The 23,917-nt window shown below is 54.9% G+C and overlaps 1 protein-coding gene across 13 annotated transcripts in view; it reads left to right on the top strand.

Moving 5' to 3' along the window:
- HDAC4 (histone deacetylase 4) overlaps positions 1 to 23,917 on the top strand; it is a 290,984-nt gene that overhangs the window by 192,677 nt on the left and 74,390 nt on the right. For all 13 annotated transcript variants that reach the window (XM_036857353.1, XM_036857354.1, XM_036857352.1 and 10 more), the window contains 3 exons: positions 1,823 to 1,973; positions 10,938 to 11,058; positions 16,950 to 17,071. In XM_036857353.1, the coding sequence (XP_036713248.1) occupies positions 1,823 to 1,973; positions 10,938 to 11,058; positions 16,950 to 17,071 (394 nt within the window). The remainder of the gene's footprint in view (positions 1 to 1,822; positions 1,974 to 10,937; positions 11,059 to 16,949; positions 17,072 to 23,917) is intronic.

Here is a 23,917-nt window from a genome sequence, read left to right as displayed (position 1 = left end):
GAGCTCGCTCGTCGGTGACGCGTCCTCGACGGAGAGTCCCGGGGCCTCTTGGGTGACAGATTGCCGGCTCCCCCCCAGCCCGTCCCTCCACCCGGGGACAGGGAGGGGGTGGGCTTGGGCCCGCCCCGCCCCGGTGGGCCCGCCCCCGCCCCGCCCAGCAGCGAGGGGGACACCGGGACCCACCTGGAAGGTGCTGTGGACGAGGGCGGCTCCGCGCAGGTGGCCGGGGCGGAGGGCGTGGGCAGCTAGGCTGGCCCCACTCAGGTCCTCAGGTCCTTCCCAAGGTGGCAAGTGCGCGTGGCCGGAGCCCCGGAGAGCGGGGGCAGGCGGGGGTGGGGAGACAGGCAGAGCAGGGAGCAGGTGCAGGGAGACAGAGGGAGAGAGAAGGGTAGGAGAGAGGGGGACAGAGACAGACTGAGAGGGGGAGAGGGGGCAGACATGGGGACGGGGGAGCCGTCGGGCGGGAGGAGGCAGCACAGACCACCCGACTGGGGACTTTTGCTGGTCGAGGTTTGAGGAAAACCGGTGTCCGGTGTGTCGGCTTAATTGAGCCTCTTCCCGCACCCCCGGTCCGCGCTGGCCGGCTTGTTCTTTTTCACCTTTTCCAGTGCAATAAGTGACAGTGCGATTTGATTGCTGGTGAGCTTGAACCCTTGTCCCCCATTTATTTTTAACCACTTTTTGGTGACTCTCTTGGTCTTTTTGCTCACCTTCTTAGGGGCTGCTTACCATAGCCTTAATAACTTACCACGGCCGTCTCTGTGCCACGAACACTGCAAAGAGGTTTCCTCATTCATCTTTTGCATTTAAATTTTGCTTACAGTATTCGTTACGAAGGTAACTTTTTACGTTGTCAATTCTGTCATTTTTGAAAATACGTGATATCATTTACACACGACGGAACGCACGGGCCTTGAGTGTCTGTGTGCCACGCTTCGACCGTCGTGAGCCCCTGAGCAAATGCTGTGTGTCAGACAGCCCACACCCTAGACAGCTCCCGCCTGCCTCGTCTTCCTGCCTCACCCAAGAAGCAGCCTTTTTCTGACTTTTATCACCATGTCTTAGGATTTCCTGATCCAGAACTTCGTGTAAATAGAACCTTTGCACGTTGACTCTCTTCTCTCCCGTATCCCGCAGCCCTGTCAACACTGGAGTCGCTTCGGTTGTCTTGCAGCCCATGCGTGTTTTTTCCCGTCTGTGCGGTTTAATCTTTTTCATCGCTGGGTGGGATTCTCACGTACAGACACACACTTCTGCTGCTGGGTTCACGTCTGAGGGACGCCTGGGGTGTGTCGGGCTGGGCTGCCGTGCGCACAGCTCCCACCCACAGTCCCGTGCAGGGCTTTGTGCAGATGTGTGTCCCCGTCTCTTGGGTCAGTCCTGGGCGTGGGGTTGCTAGGTCTTGCGTGGGTGCGTGTTTAGCTTTGTAAGGATGGGCCAAACAATTTCCCGAAGCTGCCACACCGTTTCACACACTTTTGCGTCATTCTCCAAAAGGCATTCCCAGCGTATGAGATGGCATAAATCTTCAGGCGTATTTTCTTCTAGCAGTTCGGTCACTTTTATTTTCATTTCTGGCATTTAGCATGGAGTGGTTAGGAGACGTCCCCGAGCAGCCCTGCTTCCTGTGCAGACTGAACGAGGTGGTCTCCTTGGAGACGCGGGCCGGGCCCAGGGCGCGAGGCCCCCACGGCCACACCAGCGCGGGGACGTGCTGGGCCTCCGCTGATCTGCGCGCGTGTCTGTCTGTCTGTCTGTCTCGCCGTTCTTGTTTCGGGGCGAGGCTCTGACCGTCTCTGTCTCCTCCCGCCCCTGCCCGCAGCAACAGCAGGAGCTGCTGGCCGTGAAGCACCAGCAGGAGCTGCTGGAACACCAGCGGAAGCTGGAGAGGCACCGCCAGGAGCAGGAGCTGGAGAAGCGGCACCGAGAGCAGAAGCTGCAGCAGCTCAAGAACAAGGAGAAGAGCAAAGAGAGTGAGTGCGCGGCGGGCGGCGGGGCTGGCGGGGCGGCGGGGCAGCGGGGCGGCGGGTGGCAGGGCCGGCGGGGCCGGTGGGGCGGCGGACGGCGGGGCGGACACCCCCCCCAGGTGGCTCTCCCCGCTGCCCCATGGCCCAGACCCCAGAAGCGGAGCCCCCGGCCGGTGTCACTCCCGGGGCTGTGTTCCCGGGCACCCCAGCTTCAGGGCTGGTCCACAGCTTTGTCTTTACTTGGGAGCTGCAGGCGGCATTCAGCCCCACTTTTGGTTTGACTTAAGCATCTGCCAGAATGTTTGCAGACTCCTAAGAACCATAAAGCATCCCAGATGCATAGTGAGCTTCACCTGTGTGTTCAGCCTTAACTTCTTCAAAGTTGTTTTGTTTTGAGGGCGTCTGTGAGCGCCTGAACACCAGGTGGCAGCTGGTAGGACGCCCCTTGGCTGAGAGGAGACGCGATGACCCACCTCTCAGGTTGCACGTTTGCCCTTTGACCCCAGTTTTTGCTTTCCATCGCGGCTGTGCTTGTGTGGAGCCCAGCCTGGTCTGTTAGTCCTGCAGGAGACACCCCACTGGATCTCAGCCAGGTTACTCTTCTGGGTGCTGTTCCCCCTGTGAAAATTAGGCGGAATTCCCCACGTCCGCGCGGGACAGAGAGCCTGGGGCTCGCACGAAAGGATGGACGCGGTTCGGCATTCCATCCGCAGGGTGCTGTGTCCCTCCCAGGTTGTGGCTGAACAAACACTCCCTCGTGTGTATTTGGGCCTCTTTGTTTTGATAGTTTGTCGTTTGCAGCGATACACCCAGGACCTAAGGGGGGCGAGTGAACCCACTCTCACATCCCCAGGCTCTGGTCCTTTCTGCCCGAGACCTCAGAGCTCAGGTGAACTCACTGGCCCCGTGTTAATCCTGTGTGTCAGTAAGTCAGGATGTGCATTTCTCTCCTGTGTTGGGATTTGATGTCGTGACCGTGTGGTGATTTACTCTGCTGATGCTCATGAGTGAAAATAGAAGTCTTTAGACACTTTACCAGTACATATCAACCTCGAAAAACCTCAAAAATTCTTTATCCTCAACTACTGAAAATGGTTAGCCCTGCAATCAAATCCCACTAGCCTTCTAAGTCTGATTCTCTGGGAATTCCTCCTCTGTTGCCGGACCCCCAGGTTGGGAAGCCTGACATGGGCCTCAGAATCTTCTCTCCCGTGGGTGGACTTCTGTGGTATAAGTGTTCTCCAGTTTGTAACTCACCCACCCGGCGGTTATGGGATTTGGTTTTGTTGTGACTGCACCCCTCCTACCGTCTCACTGCGGCTTCTCCTTTGTCTTTGGATGTGGGGTATCTTTTTTGGTGAGTTCCAGTGTCTTCCTGTCGATGACTGTTCAGCAGTTAGTTGTGATTCCAGCACTCTCTCAAGAGGTAGTGAGCGCACGTCCTTCTACTCCGCCATCTTGAACCCAGTATTTGTACGTTCTTAGTCGTTTTTATACATAAAATTAGCAGCTTTTCCAGTTATTACAGCATTTCACTCTTGAAATAAATAATAATAAAATAATAAAAAAAAATTTAAAAAAAATAATAAAAAAAACACTTTAAATGTATTTTCCCTTTAACTGTCTGATAGAGTCTCAATTTAGAAAGCAGGTCAGGAGAGTTTTTATTCCACGTGAAATCTAGTTTTTCTACTAGTATTTGAAAGTAATTACTAAATCTGAATGGTACATCTCGTTGGATCACACCAATTTGGTGAGATGGTGATGTACAGGCTCAATGATGGCCCACAGTCGAGATTCCAGAAACGAGGACAGAAAGGCATCAGGAGAAGCGGAATTGCAGGTTTGGGTTGGCTGCTTGCACCTTGGTCTGTGGGGGGCTGATGTGCCAGACGGGGTCCATCACACTCATGGCCCTCACTCCCCGGCCTGCTGGCTCCCATGGCGTCCCCCTGCCACCCACCCAGCTGGTCCACATGCCACGTTGCTCCTCACCACCAGGCTGGTTCATGCTGGCCCTCCACCAGGCTGGTCTCACCACCACTTGCTTTGTGCTGAGGATGTGGCCAGGGTGCTGACCACACCTGAGCCTGTAGCACATGGTGTCAGGAACCACCCCCCAGTCGTGACGCACTGATCTGGAGCAGAGGACAGGTGCCTGTGCTCTCATTTCTAAAACTCCTGGGACGACTCCAAGGTGCGGTGGAGGCTGAGAACCAGGGTCGGGGTGAATGTCCCCTCTCTCGGGCTAGGGGCCCGAGCATCTTGGCGGCTCAGTGGGCTCCCTCCATGGCTTCCATAGAAGCTGCCCCGTGGCCGACAGCACCCCGGTCCTCACAGGCGCCCTTGGGAGGGGCTCTGCTGCGGGCAGGATGGTGCATGCGGTCCAGAGCTAAGGCGCACCTGCTGAGCCCCGTGCACCTGGCCCCTGACGTGGCCCCGCTCCCTGCCCGCCCCCGTTCCTTGCCCTCCCCTCCATGTGCCTCCTACACGTGCTTTTCTTGAGAGCAAGGGAATGGTTGTCTACAGAGGATGGAGGGTTTAGATTGCTAGGGTCGGCGAGTCTCTGTGCGCCCGGCACACCGGCAAACCCCAGTTCACCAGCTTGGTCTACAGTAGCTCCTCCTAGTTTGCCAGAAACTTCCAATAAAAGTAACGTCTTCAATCTCACAAAATATGAAAAGATTTGACTTCAGAAAACATGTTTAAAGTAAAAAACGACTTCTGCCTGCCGAGCAGGCCCTTGACGAGGCTAAGGAATGTTCTCTGCTTCCCTCCAAGCTGGTCCCAGTGGCAGCCCCGGCGGTTTTCAGCTTGTGGGTTTGGGTGGTCGGGTTTGATTATTAATAACGGACTGTGTACAGTTGGGTCCTTGGCGTGCTTGCGTCAGCTGTGCAGCCCTCAGAGCGTGGCCTTGGGAGAAGGCAGGCCTGGCAGGCCGCGTGCTGGACGCCGCTTGGGCTCCTGAGTGCGCGGGGCCGCACCGATGAACGAGAGTCTTGTCTGTGCAGCGTACGGAGCGTGGGGCGGGGAGGCGCGTGCGTGGCGTTCAGCACCTCCACTTTGTAAGCGTTTGAAAAGGCAGTGCAGAGCTTCCGTTGTTGAGTTTCTTGGGGTTTTTTTAAAAAATGAATTTCTTCTTGAATATTTAATCAAAAGTTTTGTTACACTTAACATTTACTGTACTTTTAATTTTAAGTAATTCTGCAGCTTTCTTGTGCTCCTTGATACCAGTTAATGCTATTGATTTGGTAGAACAGTGAATTCTTAGAGTTTATGGCAGTTTTCATCTTGTTCAGCATGAACACACATCTTTAATCAGTTTTATTTAAATTAACCGTATTTAAGACTCTAAGATACACTGTCTTTAAATTCATATCGAAAAGAAAAATCCAACGGAAGACAAGTCTTCGCCCTCTGGGCAGTTTGGAACTAATACAACTACGTGTTTTTCACTGTTAGTTACAAGTACAGCCTGTTGGGGAAGAAGGTGCCATTGCTTAAGGGAAGTCGTTCACTTTGTCTAAAAAATGGCTCAAAAGGGTGGAGATAAAAGATGGAACACCAGACCCCAAGAGAAGTTCTTTGCCCCGCTTGCTGGGGAAGTCGCGCCTTCCTCAGAGGCGCAAACCTGGCAGATGTGTCCCCATTCGGGTCTGGTGTCACATGCTCCAGGGCCTCCGGGGCCGCTGAGCCCCTGGGTCTCTGCCCCCAGCAGGTGAGCCCTGCCCAGATCCCCCTTCCCCGCCTGGGCTTCCTCGAGGGTTTGTCCTCTGTTTGCTCCCCCAGGGTTTTATTTACCTCTAGCCCCGCTGGCTGGTTCAGTGCTGGCACATAGTACGTTCTCTGTAAAGCCTGTCAAATGAATAAATGATCATCAACAGGAATTAATTTTTTCAAGTAAAAATTGAAAGATTTGGTATTCATTTACTGAAGGTGTTTTGTTGATGCTGGAACTTTCATTTAAAGTGGAGAAATCTTTTGAGAGATGGGTATATAACTAGAATGATGAAGATTAAAATCAGCATCTTCCATTGTGAATTCTCTCCCTGTCAGGGAACCTTCCAGGTCATTTTATGGGGAAGGAAGTCAGGGTTTGGGGACGTGGGTTTGTTTTCCTCTGACTCCATAAGAGCCTGGCAAGGTGCACTCGCCCACCCTAGAGCTGGCCGAGGGCCACGTGTGTCCGTGGCCGCCCGGGGACCCCTCAGACACACCTCCTCCTGTGAGGGCCCTGCAGGCGGCTCAGGGGACAAGGGTACCGTCCACCTCCCAGCCCAGCAGGTGCCTTGGAGGTACCTCAGCCCCCACCAGGGATGGACCAGCGTCCCCCCGGACAGGGCAGCTGCCCTTGCCTGTCACTGCATTTATCGTGCGCGTGCCCTCCCTGCTGGAACTGGGCGTCTATCCTTGTCCCTTCTTGGAGCTCAGGAGCCCATGGTGTGAGCCTGGGGTGTGGCCAAAGCAGGGAGAGTGAGCTCTTCCTCAGCGTGGCCTGCGTGGTCCTCTCTGCAGGGCAAAGTGCATCCACGTTAACAGGGCTTTCTGAGCAGGTCGGGCCAGCTGACCCCCAGCTTGTTGGCTCCTGCCCCCTGAGAACCCTGCTTCTCGTCCTGCTTTGCATCATTTACTCCTTCCGGTCCTTTCAGAAGGACCTGAGGGTCAGCTCCTTGGACAGGCCCTCTGGGTCGTGATCCCCCTCGTTGACCTTGCCCCGTCCCCATGCTGCCAGCGCACTGGAGGCAGACACCAAGCCCCTCATTTGGCTCCCATTTCTTTCCTGGCGGGGTTGAACCTACCTTGCCCACTCCCTGCTGTAAAGGGCCCTCTGTGCCCCCCCATTCCCTGCCTCCCGCCCCCCCTTCTCCATTCCCTGGTTGGGAGGCACTTTGTGTTGTGACACGGTCTGCACTTTGCATATTTTGTCAAGTGTCCGTCTGCGGCTGAGAGGCCGTCAGGAATGCCATGGGGCTGCGTGTCAGGCACATTATACACAGATTTCAGTGTTTCTATGAGTGTGATTTTTCAGACGAGACAGACAGGCTGAAAGTATTCAGGATGGTCCAAGTCTGGCCCTGGCTGCGTTTGGAGGGAACCCAGGGGCCTTGCTCGGAAGCGGAGGTGCGATTTTATACCTCCAGTCACTTCCCACCGCCTGCTCTGGTCACCCCTCCCGTGGCCCTTCGTGCTGGGTGTCGCCAGGTCTGTAACCCTGGGTCTGGCCTGCTCCGCCTGCTGGCTGGTGCACCCACACGCACAACGTCACATAACACATGGAGCTCGGGCACGCCTCCCTGCTCCAGTGATGATGAGCTGTCTCCTTGGATGCCGAGAGGGCCTGAGACAAAAGCCCGCGTGTCCCGATGGACCCTTCCAGATGCGCTCTGGACTCGGTTTAGGGCACTTTCCTTGTGCTTCCCTGGCTGGTCCAGTTCAGGTCCCTCTGCAGCGTGGAGGACCCTATCCCCAAGGGGTTTGTTCTGCCTGACCCTGAAGTCCATCATGAAACGGCCACAGTGGGATGCTGCTTTTAATGCAGACCTATTTATAGCCAGACAAAAAAAAATTCAATTTGCGAATGATAACAGATATTTGGAATTTGATAAAGGTGGCAAGAAAGATATTTAGTTTTCTAATGGTATTAACAATTTATGAGCAATTTCTCAAAATATCTGTAGAGTCTCATACACCAAAATTCATTTCATACATCAGAGTGACATGTGAAAAGATAATAATAGAAAACCACTAAATGAATGAAAATCCAACACCAGAAAAACAAGGATAAAATGAAACTGATTGTTTCCCAAACCAGTGAAAAGATCAAATTCAAAGCTTCCAGGAAATGGAAAAAAATCACAATGGATAAACTAGAATAGATGCTATAAAAACAAGCACTGGAACATCTGAATTAGAAAAAACTGAGTCTTTTCCTTCCAGTGTTGGGAAAAATGCAGCTCTATCGTCTTGTGTTTCTCCTTTAGCCTTACGTAGACACCACACTCCCACAGAGCCCTTCACTCCTGACACTTCTGGTCACCAGACATGTGTAGGATTTCCCCATAACAGGCAATTCTCTGCAACACCGAGCGGGTGTCCTACAATTTCACTCAATTCTGACACTGTCTCCCCAGAGCAAGCATCAGATCTCGCAGGTTAAGGACTCAGTCCCGTTGGAAGATGAACAGCCAGATAAAGAGATACAGAGGGTGGGGTCTGGGAGGGTCCCAAGCACAGGAGACTCTGTCTAGGTGGGGTCGGGGTCCCCCTCCCAGTGCGGATGTGCTCACCAACCCGGAAGCTCTCCGAACCACGTACAGTTGGGGTTTTGTGGAGGCTTCCTCACGTGGGTGTGAGCAATTACTGACTCCACTTACAGCCCCTCTCCCCACTTTGGAGCATGAGGGTGGAGCTGAGAATCCCAAGCTTCTCATCAAGGCTTGGACTTCCTGGTGACCACCCCCCATCCAGGAGCCCCCATTAGAACAAGAGATGCTCCTCGTGCTTTGATCAGTTAGGAAATGGCAAGCGTTTTAGGAGCTCTGCGCCTGGACCAGGGCAGAGACCACCGTTTTCTGTTATCTCACAGCATCAGAATATAATCCACATTTTAAAGGGAAATGAGAGACCAGGACAAACCTTGCATGTACAAGCAGAATGCAGAGCCGAGAGCCAGGACTCTGGTGAGACCGAGCCTCAGCGCAACCTCACGTGGGTCTGTCCACCCTCGGTGCCCTCCCTGGCCCGTGTGGCGCTTACAGCATTAGTGCGAGGTTTAAATGTGCCGCACCTGGCACGTGCTGGCTGCCAATAAATGTATTACTGAAGAAAGCCACACGCACCAGAGGCTACACATTTAAAGTGCACACACAGACCCACGGCAGCACCACACACGCAAGTGTACACACAGACCCACAGCAGCACCACACACGCAACAGGAAGACTCTGAAAGAAAAGTGAGCCCAGGACGTAAAGGTGCATCACTGGAGAGAAGAACCAGTGCACGTCCCGGTGGTTGTCAAGGACCCGGCAGAGGGATTCCGGTCAGTCTTCTAATTTGCAGCAAGTAGTACTCCTGAGTACTGATAGGCAAGGGTCAGGTGGTACTCCTGAATACTATTATAGCTAGAGACATGGGTCAGGTGGTACTCCTGAGTGCTACTAGATAGAAACACAAGAAGTAGTACTCCTGAGTATTGATAGAGACAAGGGTCAGGTGGTACCACTGAGTACTGATAGACAAGAGTCAGCAGCCCCAAATACTATTATAGATAGAGACAAGGGTCAGGTGGTACTCCTGAGTACTATTAGAGACATGGGTCAGGTGGTACTCCTGAGTACTGATAGAGACACAGGGCCAGGTGGTACCACTGAGTACTGATAGACAACAGTCAGGTGGTACTCCCGAATACTACTAGGTAGAGACACAGGATTGGGTGATACTCCTGAGTACTGATAGAGACACAGGGTCAGGTGGTACTCCTGAGTACTGATAGAGACACAGGGTCTGGTGGGACTCTGGAGTACTGACAGACAAGGATCAGGTGGTACTCCCGAATACTACTATAGAGACGCAGGATTGGGTGATACTCCTGATTACTGATAGAGACACAGGGTCAGGTGGTACTCCTGGTTACTGATAGAGACACAGGGTCAGGTGGTACTCCTGAGTACTGATAGACAAGGGTCAGGTGGTACTCCCGAGTACTGACAGACAAGGATCAGATGGTACTCCTGAAGACTACTAGGTAGAGATGCAGGATCAGGTGGTACTCCAGAGTATTGATAGAGATGCAGGATGAGGTGGTACTCTTGAGTACTGATAGAGACTCAGGTTCACTGTTACTCCCGAGTACTAATAGAGGCACAGGGTACCTGCTCCTGGTCTCTGGCCAGTGGGGCATTTTGGAAAACAACTTAGAAGGTGCTTCAGGGGCTGTAATATTGTTTTGTCGGATGTAGGCATTTTGCGCATCTCTTCAGAGGACATAATCCTAAGCGTGGGGGATGATATTTACTTATAAATGTTGACACGACATGGTTTCTAACAAGAACAACGAAAGGAAATGTCTAAAAACGTCTCCCAGTTGGGAGAGGGTTTTGTAAACTCTGCATCACTCACCTCATGAAGCGTTTTCCCACCATTACAAATGCTGTTTGAATTCTGTGTGACAACAGGGAAAACACTCACCGCTGTCTCTAATGGAAGGATGGGTCCGAAGTGCCCTGGAGTCTGATTGCAGCTCTGAGGAAAACGGATGAGGTGCCGGCAGACCTTGAGTCAGGGTGGTGGGCTTGGACTTTATTTGTGTGTGTCTGTTTCTCAAATTGGCCAGTTTTCTCTAATGGGGCTGTGAACAACCGCTACAACCACCAGGAAGAAACACAGAACCCAAAATTTCAGCTTTAGTCCAACTTGGTGAAATGCACTTTGTCTCAGTAGGTGGCTGTAGGCTGGAAGGAGCAGGGACACCCCCTGACAGGGTTGGAAGGGACCCCAGCTGCCCTGCCCTGCCCTCTGCCCAGGTCCCGGGAGGCACGCCTCACCCCTGTCTCACGGGTCGCAGGCACGATGCTTCAGTTTGCACAGAACCTTTTCTCTGAGGCTCTGTTCCTTCTTGCTACAGTGAGAAAGAAACCACCCTGCTGCTCCGCCTAATTCAGGACCTCCTTTTATGTAAGAATATTAGAACTTCCTTCAGCAGTGGGTTTGTGTTAGGTAGCAGTAGGATTTTGTGCTGATTACCGCTGCATTTTAAATAGGATGCAATTACATAAAATACTCCTGGGAAGAAGATCTCTTCCTTCAAGCCCTCCTGTCCTTCTCTTTTCCTTGAGATGCTCTCTGGCGTCGGCAGCGTCCTGAATGGGAATCCCACCCTCTCCGTCCCTTTCCTGCCTTTTCTGGCACGTGGTTCAGGGTCCCCCGGGGCAGAGCCTTGAATCACCCGCCTCTGCTTTCTCCCATGCCAGGTGCTGTGGCCAGCACAGAAGTGAAGATGAAGCTACAGGAGTTTGTCCTCAATAAAAAGAAGGCGCTGGCCCACCGGAACCTGAACCACTGCATGTCCAGTGACCCTCGCTACTGGTATGGGTAAGTGGAGGGGCCGGGTCTCCCCTGCGCCCGGGTGCACGGGGTCTGGGGGTAGACCGGAGTGGTGCTCAGTTCTTCACCCTGGAGGGCGTGGAATTAGAAACTCCATGAGCCAGCAGCACATGTGGTCAGACCAGGGTGGTCTGTTGGATGCACGTGGCCGTCGTCCAGGTGCGGAGGGGGCCTATCTTTAAACAAACCTTAAAGAGATGTTTGTGGGGCTAGTGCCTAACCATTATTCTTGGCTTCTCATGCAATTTTTTGGCCACAAAAAGAACCTCTTAAAAAGGAACTCTGGTCTAAATCGTCCGTGTGCACCTCCCGAATTTCTACCCGATGTGTTATTGATTCCCAGGCAAGTCAAAAGCACCTGTGGTCTTTTTATTGTTTTTATACTAAGAACCCTCTCCCAGAGCCTGCATAATTGACAGAGACCACAAAGTGCCTTGTTCGTGCTCAGAACTGAAAGCCAAAGAAGTCTTTAGCTTTGTGGCCAGGATGCCCGTGTGCCGGGGGGACTTCCCTCTGGGCCCGTGCGCGGCTCAGCGGGGCTGGCGGTTGACACATGCCGAGTTGGAAGTGGAGTGACAAAGTTATGTGGCTTTAAACCATGGTCAAAGGTGCCTCAGAGTTTTGCTTTGAATATACTTTTCTACAACTTTGAAGGGTTTTTTTTTGTTCTGGAAGAAACCTCATAGGGTAGTTTTCGTAAATGAAAATGTGATTACCATTAATTCATTGGGGGGAACATGTAGCTCTTCTGGAGCCCCCAGATGGACACCAGTTTTGCTGAAATGCCGCCAGATCCCACTGGAATGAACCCATTTGTGTCAGTAGATGACGCTGGTTATCATGGTACAGCACGGAAGGCATTTCTGTTCCGAGGCCGTCTCTGCTCTCAGTGTCTGCAGCCGCTCGTGCCACACCGACGCCCAGGCCGCATGCATGCGAGCAGGTGCTGTCCCTGCCGTTCAGCCAGTGACACGACTCGCCCCGAGCAGGGACGGCAGCCGTGGCCCCCGAAAAGCCGTTCACCGCGGCCACGTGCCCCGGAGCGATGGAGAGTTCTGGGGTAGCACACCTGGGGACCCCACGACGTGGCAGCACCGATCCGTGGTCTCCCCACTAGTGACCGCCCCCTGGGTGTTGCAGTGGGAAAGCTCCATTTCCCCCCTTTGGGCGGGGGGTTGCCAGGCAGATGCCCTGCAGCGTAGTAGGTTAGGTGGGGCGGGTGAGGATGTGGGGACCGCCCAGGAGTAGCCCGGTAGGGCAGGGGTGGGGACGTGCTCCTAGATCCTCCATGGGGGAGGGGATGTGATCCGAGGGTCAGGAAGTGCCAGGAGCCGTTTCAGGAGAGGGCCTGTCCCCGGGAGGCGAGACCAGCTGGGGGGTTCGGGAGCAGCAGTAAGAGCACTGTGGGCCCAAAGGAGGTTGGGTGGTGAGAGCAGAGGTCATGGTCAACCACACTGGGGTCTTCGGACAGTGGCCACAGTGACGTGAAGAGAAGATCGGGACGGCTGGTGCCAGGACCCCCCGTGAGTGGTGGGGTGAGGTGTCCAGCCTGGCAGGAATAGAGGCCTTGATAATGTGCTTGTACCTGACGGGGAGGACGGAGCCCGCAGGATGGGAAAGTGCTGGGGGCTCCCGGGGAGGGGTGGTCTCCGCAGAGCTGCACATGCCAAGAGGTTGGAAGGGAGGAAGGGCTTTGGGGAGGAGGGGTCAGCAAGGAGCATCTGGGAGCCAAGAAGGGGCAGGTGGGGGCATGCAGGGCGGCTAGGCCTGGGGGCAGGGTGCCAGAAGGGGCTGACATGCCACTCCCTGGTGAGCAGGGCAGCTGAGACCTGGCGGAGGCTTGCTTGCCCAGGTCCAGCGTTTGGTGGGTAGCTCCCTCTTTCCCGGGGGACTGGACCGTGCAGGCTGCAGTGGGGAAGGACTCGTCTCAGCGGAGTCAGCCGGGGATGGGTTTGTTTGCGTTGGGTTTGGCACCTTTCTCGTTTTCTCACCCAAAACCAAACCAGATCATGGACCACATTCACTTGCTGCATGAAGGCAAAACTTTGCTGGAAAACCAATCTTGACAGGGAAAGAACTGCACCTCAACCCTGGCTTCGTGCCATACATGATAGTCAACTTAAGTGTCATGGACCTGAATATAAAAGCTAAGTTGTTAAAACTTCCAGAAGAAAACATAGGAAAAAGTTTTCATGACCTTGGGGAAGAGGTAGGCAAAGAGTTCTTAAAACACCAAAATCTTCAACTATAAACCAAAAAACATAAACTTAATCAAAATGTAAAACTTTCAGTCTTTGAAAGGCACCCTTAAGAAAATAAAAAGGCAAGGCACAGGCAGGAAGAAAATATTCGCAATGCATGTATCTGACAGAACACTTGATCCAAAACATATAAAGAGCTCCTACAACTCAATAACAAAAAACAGGCAACCTACTGAAAAAGTATGGGCAAAAGACGTGACCCGATACCTCACAAAATAAAGATGCAAATGGTCAGTAAGTACATGAAAAGATGGTGAGTCATCCGGGAAATGCAATGTGCAGCAAGATGCCCCCTCACACCCAGTGGGTTTGAAATTGAACAAACCCAGTGTTGGCCAAAGCGTGGAGGCCCTGGACCCCTACGTGTGGCCAGTGGCGACTGAAGTGGCACAGCCACCGTGGCAGTTTCCTATGAAGGTAAACATACGCCCACCCCATGACCTGGCCACGCTCCTAGGTGTTTGTCCAAGAGAAGGAAAATCTTCCATCCGGGCAAAGACTTGTGTGCCCATGGTCATAGCAGCTTTATTCATGATCGCCAGGGAACGGAAGCAGCCGAGTGCCCGCCAGCAGGTGCGTGGTGAAGCACGGGGGCACCCGCTCGCTAGTCTGCTGCTCAGCGAGGCCCAGGGCTGCCCGCCAACACCTAGAAACGTGAAGCTTGGTCGAAGACGCAGAGTCTGTGCCTTGCGGTGCCTTTGCAAGCAGTTCTAGGGTCAGCACAGCCGAGCTGTAGTGACAGGAAGCCAGGCGGCAGGGGCCGGGGGTGGAGATCCCTTGCCAGAGGGCAGTGGGCCTTCTGTGAAGGTGGCGCTGCTCTGTGTCGTTACTGGCGTGGTGGTTCCACGGTGTGCACGTGTGGGAACCCCAGCTTGAAGCTCATCGTAGGAGACTGTCCACCAGCCAGGGGGTCCAGGGCGCTGAAGCGGGCTGTTCAGATTGAGACAAGCTGTGAACGTCAGACACGCCGGATCTCAGAGCCTCGTGGGAGAAAAGCACGGGGACTATTTCATTAATACTCTTTAGATTGATTACATGTTGAAATGATAGGATTTGGGATAAACTGGGTTAAGGAGAACACTGAAGTTGATTTCACTGCTTCCGTTTTGCTCATGTGCACGTGTCTATGAGAGAATTTTAAATTGCACATGTAGCTTGTGTTACTTCTGTTGGACAGTGCTGGCGTGACTGATTACGAGTTTTATTTATTTTAAATCACCTGCATAAATCTGAGGTAATAGGAAAGGCCAAAGGCCAATGGTTGATAGAATTGAAATGGCCGAATTTGTGTTTAGGTTTATTCTGTATTACAGTCAGAGGAACGTTTAGAAAGAAAACAAGGCATATTTGTTTCTCCATCTTCATCAGGGAGGATTGTCTTTAAGACAAGGTGCCCCTCCCATCAGCCAGGGTCACAGCAGAGACACACCCCGGCTGCTTCCTGCCCTGGCTGGAATGAAGGGTTGAAAACCTGGAAGACGATTCTGGTTGGGACTGAGTTAGACAGAAGAGCGGCAATTCAGGTTCTGCCCCCGGGGTACAAGGGTGGTGTGTGTGCGCGTGTTAAGTGTGCTTGCAGCCAGGGACAGGACTTGGCTTTGGCTCACACGTCCAGATTCTTACTTGCTGGGGGCAGGTGTGAGCCCTGGGCTGTGTGATGAGGGACGGGTGCCCCCCCGGAGGGCAGGTGGCCTGTGTTTTCCTTGGGAGCCCTGAGCGCGGGGCATCTAGTGGTGAGTTGGTTTTCCCCGGTTTTGCGCAGGCTGCTGTGCGTGACATGCGTCACTCTTGAAGTCTGGATTCTTCCGCGCTGGTACCAGCTGGGTCGGTCCGGCTGCCTGCTCTGGGCCACACTCTCTTGGACCACGCAGAGCAGGTCTGCTGAGATCTCTCAGGCCAGCACACAGGCAGATTCATGCCAGCTGCCTCCTGTTCTAGCTCATTCTAAGGCTGGACAAGAAAGTGAGGATGTGAATACTGACAGCAACTCAAGAGATCAAAACAGAAGAGAAAATCTGTTAGATCTTAAACAAATAGCTTTTCCTACTTCTGGCTTAATTACAAACAAACTCTACCATTAAAGTATAACTATAAGAGTTATTATTACCTATAATATTTTATTAATCATGATTATCCTTTTTTTAAAATCACATAATACACACACAGGCCCTTCCATGTTTCTTATGAAGGAGAAAGTGAACTCTTTCCCAGGTTAGAACTTGGCACTGAAGGAGAGGTTTGGAACCGGCCAAGGCCATGCTCCCTGGAGGATGCGGCCTGAAGATGTCAGGTGCAGAGAGAGTTGCCCCCAGACCTCTAATGGGGCTGTGCAAGGATGGCCCCCCGAGGTGAGGCCTGGCGGCACAACATGAAGAGGTCACAGCCAGCGTGAGGGTGGCCGGTCCGGCCCTGGCGCCCTTGACACGCGTCCCGATTGGGAGGTGCTGTGCACGGGGCAGAGGGGCTGCGCAGCCTGGCAGGGCGGTTCTCCGGGGCTCCCTGGGCGCTTCCCATGATGCTGCCAGCTGGGATCCTGGGACGGGGCTCCGTGATCACCACGTTCTCTGCACCGGTTTGCTCTCAAATATTTAAATATCCACCTGTAAGCATGTAAGTGCTCACATTCTTAATTCAAACAACACCAGGTGCGTAGATGTGGAGTGCTGTGTGTTCAAATAAATAGTCTAGCAAATTCCACATAAGTAAGTTGGCACATTCGTTTCAAGTCATTAAGCAGATTACACAGTTTAAAGACTCACAGAGTTCATTACACCTTCAGTGCTTCCGGTGAGACTGAGCAGGCAGTCCCACCCACAGAACGTGTGCTGACGGTCATCCCAAGCACGGCCGCGCCCCTCCTCATCCCGAGGCCTGATCCCCACGTGGAGCCTCCTTCTGGCGGCCGCCCCTGTCCGGCCCTTTCAGGGATTTTGCGTTGTGCCCGGCTGCTCATAAAGCAAGTCAATCTCATGAATCAGCTCCCAGGGCAGAGGTGCTGCCGCCAACCCCTCCCTCCCCAAGGAAGGGGAGCTGGCTGGGGCCACTGTCCCCGTGAAGGCACTTGTGCTGAAGGGAAGTCCCCACGTGGCTCCTGCCCTCAAGAACCAGACGTCACCAGCACTGTCCCCGAAGTCCCCCGCCAGGTCTCAGCTGCGTCCGGCACGCCTGTGTCCCTTACACCTGGAGCCCACCTGTCTCCCTCTGTCCCCTGTGTCCTGAGGACCGTCCCCTCTGTGGCCAGTGGTGACACCCCCCCCCCCAGCCTGAGAACAGACCCGGTCGGGAGACACCCGAGAGAAGAGGCTGGGCAGAGCCCAGGCGCCGGGACCACGGGCGTGCGGTCGTGCCGGCCTGCTGTCCCCGGCGCCGAGGGCCCGGCAGGGGAGGCTGCGGTCGGCGTTTGTTCGCTTGTTCAGTGTCGGTTTTGTGTCGTTTCAGTCTTGCCCCAGAGAGGAGGCCAGTCTGCCCGGGAGGCCGGCTGCGAGCTGGGCTGGCGCGTCAGAGGAAGGGCCGGCTTCGTGGGGACCTGTGCAGGGCTCCCGTGCGCGCTCCTTCTGCAGGGCCACGTGTGCCCGTGCGTGCGGGTCACTAAGCCTCTGTCCTGCCCGTTCTCTGCAGGAAGACGCAGCACAGCTCCCTGGACCAGAGCTCCCCTCCCCAGAGCGGGGCGTCGGTCTCCTACAGCCACCCGGTCCTGGGCATGTACGACGCCAAAGATGACTTTCCTCTCAGAAAGACAGGTCGGTGCGGGGGCTGCGGCGGGCGGGGAGGGGGTCCCACACGGGGAGGGAAACCTGTACGGGGACAAAGCTCACTGTGTCCTGGGGGGCCTCTCAGGTGCGCATCTCAGGCTTACGTCAGCAGTTCCCTCAAACCAGAAGGATAAGCGTGTTAGACACAAGCAGGGCTCCCAGGGCTCTTGCACTTTCTCCAGCGGTGACGGTTTAAACGCCTTTTAAGAAAAATCAGACCGGCCGTGGGCCGTGCATTAGGGTGGCCAGAAGGTCAGGGGCCGGAAGAGAGGTGTTTCTGGAAGCTTTGCCCCCGAGAAGTGAGGGTCTGGGCTGTGGAGGGCCGGCTGCCCTGGTCTCAGAGGTGGCAGGTGGAGCCCATAGCCACAGGGCCGCGTGGGAGATGCCGGGCGCCTGCTTCATGGAAATGGGTCTGTGCGACACAGCTTTTCCTTCGTGAAGACGAATTTTGTTTTCTCCAAATGATTTTGGTCCATTCTGGACAGAAATGCTCTAAAGCAGCTTCTTCACGCGAGGGATGAGATATTGGGAGCAGGGCCGGAGGCTCCCCTGCCGCCCCGTCCTAAGGACAGAAGACGTGGGGCCTCTCGGGAGGCAGAGCTGCGCCCCGGAGAGCATGTGGTGTAGCAAACCCCGAACGGGAGCCGGAGGTGAAGGGAGGGGGAGTTCAGCTCAGCCTCTGTGGACTTGACCCCAGCGCAGGTGTGGGAGGGAGGGGCCCCAGCGTGCGGTGGGGTCGGCAGAGCCCCCCGCCCTGTGTCAGAGGGGAGGCGTCTGCCCACGTGGGCGGGATTGCATCCATTGGTGAAGGTGAAAGCGCAGCTTCTGTCCTCTCTTCTCCAGTTCGAGTGCGTGACTGTCACCCATGGTCCCCCAAGAAGGGCGTGGGCTTCACCCTGAGAGCCTGCGGGCTCCGTAGAAAGGGGCGTCTGTCGGCCCCCCGGCCGGCTCCCCCATGTTGCCCTCCACGCCCCCATTCTGGAGGCTGGGGCTGTGATCTGCCACGCTCCAATCAGCGAAACGGGGGCCTGTGCTTGGAAAGACCCCGGGCAAGGAGACAAAGGCCGCGCCTGCCCCGGGAAGCCTGGCCCTAGTGGGAGCGCAGCCAGGGTGGCAGGGCTCTGAGCGAGTGGGCGGTGATCCCGCAGCCCGGCGGGTCTCTCCCACCTGGTTTGCAGCTCTGTGCCGCACGACAGATGACTGAGGCTCTCCTGGCCTCAGTCTCTCATCAGTAAAGTGGGTACACTGAGCTCACGGTGCTTTTTCCCGCCCTGGGTGTGGCAGGCGTGGTGCCCACGGCCCCTGGAGCAGCCGACTCCAGAGGACGTGGAGGACTGGGGTCCTGGCCACCGGGCCGAGCCGTCCGCCTCTCTCAGGGCCCTTCCTCTCTGGAGAGCACACCTGTCTCTTCCCCCGAGGGAAGCAGCTGTTCACGGGAAACACTGGTCGGTTGCTGAGATACGGGAAACACGACGGGCTTCTCTCCATCGCTGGCTGAAGCTGCGCTGCTTCACGAGGGACAGCTTTGCAGTCAGCCTGGCCCTCACCGTCCAGCGTCCTGGGCAGACAGCCTCGCCAAGCGAGTTTGCACATCTGTGAAATGGGGCAGCAGTGCGCTACTTCAGGGGTGGATCCGTTGTGGGGCTGCTGCCTCAGAGGGCAGGTCGGGGGGCGGGTGGGGGTCAGGAGCGGAAGGGAGGATTTGGCCGCTCGTGGGCCGTGCACACAACCGCCAGTGAGGCCACCAGGGACACAGAGCCACGCCCTCCAGCCCCTCTCCCGCCCTTCCCTGTCAGTGTTCCCTCGGGGGTGGCAGGGTCTGGTTTGTAGAGTGAGCGTGGGGCATACTTATGGCCCGTTTTACCCAATCCAGTCACTGAAAACCCCTCAGTGAGCCTTTACGACCCTGCCGTCAGCGACTGCTGTCCCAGTGGTTCCTGGACGGCCCCAGGGGACAGAGTCCAGGTCTGCAGGGAGCCGTGTGTCTGTTACCAACTCAGGGCTGGCAGTGGCCCCTGGGTGGACACTCGCGCTGGGTGCCTTGCTGGGTCACAGGACCGTAAGCCGGGGTCCACTGGGTTCCTGGCACTTAGCCTGCAGGGGGTGCGCTCACTCCAAGGCAGTGCCGCGTGCCCGAGCCCAAGCAGCGGCTGCCAACCCGCCTGTGTCTTCCCTGCGATTAGTGAGCCAGCAGTGGCCGGGTGCCTCCTGGGTGCCGGGCCCTGAGCTGGTATGGCGGGCGGGGGGACGGGCCACAGTCCTCAGCCTCCTCCAGCCCCGCAAGAGGAGGTGAACGGCAGGGTCCAGGCCCAGGGTGGACGTCACGTTCCGCCTGCGGGGCCCGGCCAGGGAGGGGGCCCAGGCACGTGGAGGGCAAAGCTAGGTTTTCACTCCAGTACAGGTAGAATGGACCGAGGCCCCGTCTCAGGTCTCTGCAGGGGCCCTGGCCCTATGGGCTGCCTCTGGGGGGCCCCACTCCGCAGCCTGCACCCCAGCAGGGCCTCCACCGCCTGATAAGGGTCTGCTGGAGGCAAGTCGGCGCTCAGCAGCCGGGGCAGAGCGGGGTGTCTCTGATCACTGTGGCCACATGTTGTCAGTGAGTAAGCGAAGCTTTCCCTGCCTCCTGGTGAGCTGAACAGTAGTTGTGCTAGTTTATTTTACGTCCACGTGTAGCGTGGTTCGAGGTCACCAGAGAAGAGGGCACAGCCGCCTTTGTCACACGTGATGATCGCCTCTGCAGTTTGGGAAGGGACCGGTCGCCCCGTGGTCCATGCGTTGTTCTGATGCAGTTTGCGGAACCCGTGGCATCCTGGCGGCCTGGGCAGTTGTGGGCAACGCCCACACAGTGCACAGTTGTACCTGGGTGTGTTTTGTATGCGTCAGGTGCAGGGTGGTAGATGCCCTGCGGCCCTTGCTCAGGGCCGGGCCAGGGAATCGGCCCTTTCTGAGCTGCTGGGGCGGGGAGAAGGGGGTTCGCTCCACAGTGCCTGGCCCTGCCGGGCCCCTCAGCTTCCGGCCCCCTCAGGGGGCTTTTGTACTGGGTTGTCTTCCATCAACTTTGTGCTCATTAAACAATGGGTGTGAATGTGCCCAGAAGGTTTTCAAAAAGGCTTTGTTGTGCTTTTCCAAAGAAACGTGTAGAGATGGTGAGTACGGTCAGGTACTAGGCAGTGTCTACGTTGAGAAGCGCCTCACTTCAAACTTCGATTTCTATCAAACTTGGACTCCTTCTCACATGAGAAGTGAGATCTTGAACGAATCTTTTTCAGATCCGCACTGTTCATGTCTGAGCTTGATGGCCAGCTGAAATACGCTATTGAAACTACTGAGTAGGAAAGAGGGTGTAGAAAAATACCAGTCTCAAGCATCAAGTAGAGTGCTTTTTTAATTAAAAAATCACAAAAGGAATGCATACATAGGACAAATTAAAACATAAGTAAAATGCACACATCTGCATCTTACCCCCCAGAGACAGCTCCCGTTACTGGTTTGGCACCTCTCTGCACAGATGTGGTCTGTGCCTTTGTGTAGGGTGTGCATGTGTGTGTGTGTGTGATGTGTACAGACAGTCTCTTTGTCAACAAAAACACCTGCTTTGCCCTTTGGCTGCAACTTTATTTTTCAGTTAACACTGTATCATGGGTACCACTCCATTTCAATGTATTAAGATCAGCGCCTTTTTCTATATTATCCCAACATGCGAAAATTACAGCAGTTGTAACAGTTTTCTAGTTTTTATTTTGCCCACAAATATAGGTCCCTTTGCTCACTGTTTCTGTAGGATAGACTCCTGAAAATGGAACTGCCAGTTCGGGTGAGCGTGCGTAGCGTAGAGAGCCGGGCACGCGGTCCCCTGCCAGCCGCTTGTGAGAGGCCCCTATCCCACGTCACTCGTGGGGTGCTACCACCACTCACTCGAGCCGGTGTGATGGGTGCGGAAGTCACAGCGTCTCTGATGTTCCAAAGAGCAGTTCTGTCATCGTTAGTGGGGTTTGGGTGTCTCTGTTTACTTTCCATCTTCCCTACCAGGGAGGAAGCCGAGTGCTGTGTTGCAGAAGCGCTCTGCCCGCTCCCGTGGCGCAGGGTGCCCGGTGCTCCTGAGCCAGGCAGCAGGGCTGCCGGCCAGACCGTGTCTTTCCCGTCCACCCCCTGTGCCCAGCGTCTGCGACCATACCGGTCACACAGGGAGGGTCCCTAAACGTCCAGTGTTTAAAGGCAGCTCACCCATACGCTTTTCTCTTGGCTGGTTTTTTTTCCTTGTTGCTTTATACGTTAATACCAATCCTGTGTCTGTCATGTATGCTACAAAAAATTATATTCTAGTCTGTCTTTTGTCTTTCTATTTTTTATTGTTATAGAAGTAAATAAATGTCCATAAATCAAAGAGCCCCGCAAGGTTCACTCGGGAAACGGCTGACCCACCCTGCCCGGCCCTGCCCTAACCCTTTCATTTGCTTAGTTTCCTGTGTGCCTGGGTTGTTTGTTTTTTTTTTAATTGAGGTATCGTTGATGTACAATATTGTACACTGGACAGTTTTTAAAGGTCATATTCCGTGTGTAGTTATTATAAAACGTTGGCCATATTCCCCATGTGTCCCTGTACTTGCTTTCAGTTCGTCCGCACGTGTCCCTGTACTTGCTTTCAGTTCATGCCCATGTGTCCCTGTACTTGCTTTCAGTTCGTCCGCACGTGTCCCTGTACTTGCTTTCAGTTCATGCCCATGTGTCCCTGTACTTGCTTTCAGTTCATCCCCATGTGTCCCTGTACTTGCTTTCAGTTCGTCCGCACGCTTTGGCAGATGGAGGAGCCCCTCTTCCAGGGCAGGTAGTCCGGAAGCTCTGCTCCAGCCCGGAAGCCCCCCATGGCCCCTGGACCCCCCCGCATGGTGTCCTGGGGAGACGTGGCCTCTTCCCTGGACTCCACGGGCTCCTTTGTGTGTGGTCTCCTTCATCTTGGTTGTGCAGCTCTTCCAAGCTTTCTGAGAAATGGCGCGTGGAATGTGAATCTCTTGAGGCCTCGCATGCTGGTGAATGCATTTATTCTGGCTCCCACGTGATGGATGATGTGGTTGGGTCTAGAAGCCACTTTCCTTCAGGACTTTCAGGTCCTCGTCTTGCCCCGGGAGTGGCCGCTGCAGAACCCGACACTGCTCGCAAGGTAGACCCTTGGGCCCTGCAGCTCTGAAACCTCTGTGGACGCCCCCCAGCAAGGGGCTGCAGGCCACAGCAAGCCCACGCTGACCCCTTTGGGGCACCGGGTCTCCTCTGATGGAGCAGTACACCTCGAATTACTTTGCCAGTGATTTTCCCTGCTCCGTTTGCTCTGTCCTCTCCTGGCGTTTTTGTTAATTTGACGTTGGGCCTTTTTACTCCCATTTTTCAGATTTCTCAACTTCTTCAGATATCTTCTTTCCGCTCTCTCACCTTTGTTTGAAGCGTCCTTCACTGTCCTTTCAGGATTCCAAAAAGGGCAGCTCTGAGCACACGCACTCTCTGAATTCTGTGCCGCTGCCCCCGCCATGTCCTGGGCATCCTTGGTGGCTCAGTCTCCGCTTTCCTCACTCGCTGCTGGGCGTGGTGTCAGGACAAGGCGGCGCTGCTTCCAGATAGACTGACCTCAGTGCCCCTGAAAGGGGCCCCCACTGGGGCCGGGGGCCGCGCGCTCCCTTTTGTGGGTGCTGCACTGCCCTGGATCTCAGGCGCAGCTTCCGTCCCCGGGCCGGACACGTGGTTCTGGAAACCCTGTGTCGGTTCAGCTGAGATCTTAGTAGGAGAAGAGTTGTTGTTTCCTTGCCTGTTAATCTGGTGGGGTTTGGGCTTTCTTTTTTCTTTTTAAATAATGATAAAGTAAGAAACTCAGTGTAGAAATAGAGACAAATGAAATGTGAATCTACAGTTATCTCAAAAATGTAAAAATAGTATTAAAAACAATAGAAGTGGATCCTCTAGCCGGTGGGGAAGGCTGCTTTGTAGTTGGATCCTTTTCGTCTTTCGACATGAAAGTCTTGCCAGGGAACCTTGCTTTATACACAAATGCTGCAAAGCAGAGAGGGCGTCTCTCCCAGAATCAGTGCCTCCAGAGCAGGTTGAGCCTCTGGGAAGGGCTGGCACCTTCCTTGCACACCTTTGATTTCTCTGGGGACCGTCGTTTAGGGGGCCTGCTTCTCTCTCCTCTTTCCAGGATCCACAGAACAACCGTCCTTTGCCTCTGAGCCTCCTTCAGGGTCACCCGGCAGCCTGGACCCCCAGCCCTGCCCCCTGTGCTCCCCAAAGGGCAGAGTCACAGTGGCCGTGAGACACACACATGGCCTGGTTCTTATAACCCAAACCAGCTTACGTCTGATTCCAGGGGGAATTTGGTGGTGTTGCTTTTTGCTCTAGACAGCAGTAAACTTCCTGTTCCAGAAAGATTAAAAACAGCAGGGTAGCTGATTAAAAACAAAAACAAAAGGTAAAAACTTGCCGGTTTGCAAATCCACAAGTAGTAGAAGCTTGAATGTAGTTGAGGAAAGCCTCGGAACACACGCGTCTCCAGGGTGGTGGTCTTACCACTGTCCTGGACCCCCGAGCTGCCGGCCTGTGGGGCTGAGATTCCTGTGTCTGGAGGCCACCGGGGGGGCCCCAGCTGTGTGAGACTGCCCTCTTCCCAAGACGGCCCACCCCCGATGTGGGACTGGACTGGCCCGGCTTGGGGGGTGGTCTGGGCTCCAGGCGCAGAGGCTGGGACCACCGTGGGCTTAAAGATGCGGGTTTGCAAAGGGCTCCACGCACACAAGCAGAGCTGTTAACCAAAACCAAACCAAGCCTAAGCACCTGTGCCCAGGGGTCAGGCGA

This window comes from Balaenoptera musculus, chromosome 7 (genome assembly GCF_009873245.2).
Source record: "Balaenoptera musculus isolate JJ_BM4_2016_0621 chromosome 7, mBalMus1.pri.v3, whole genome shotgun sequence".
NCBI lineage: Eukaryota > Metazoa > Chordata > Mammalia > Artiodactyla > Balaenopteridae > Balaenoptera > Balaenoptera musculus.
This window is presented reverse-complemented; position numbering and strand designations above follow the sequence as displayed.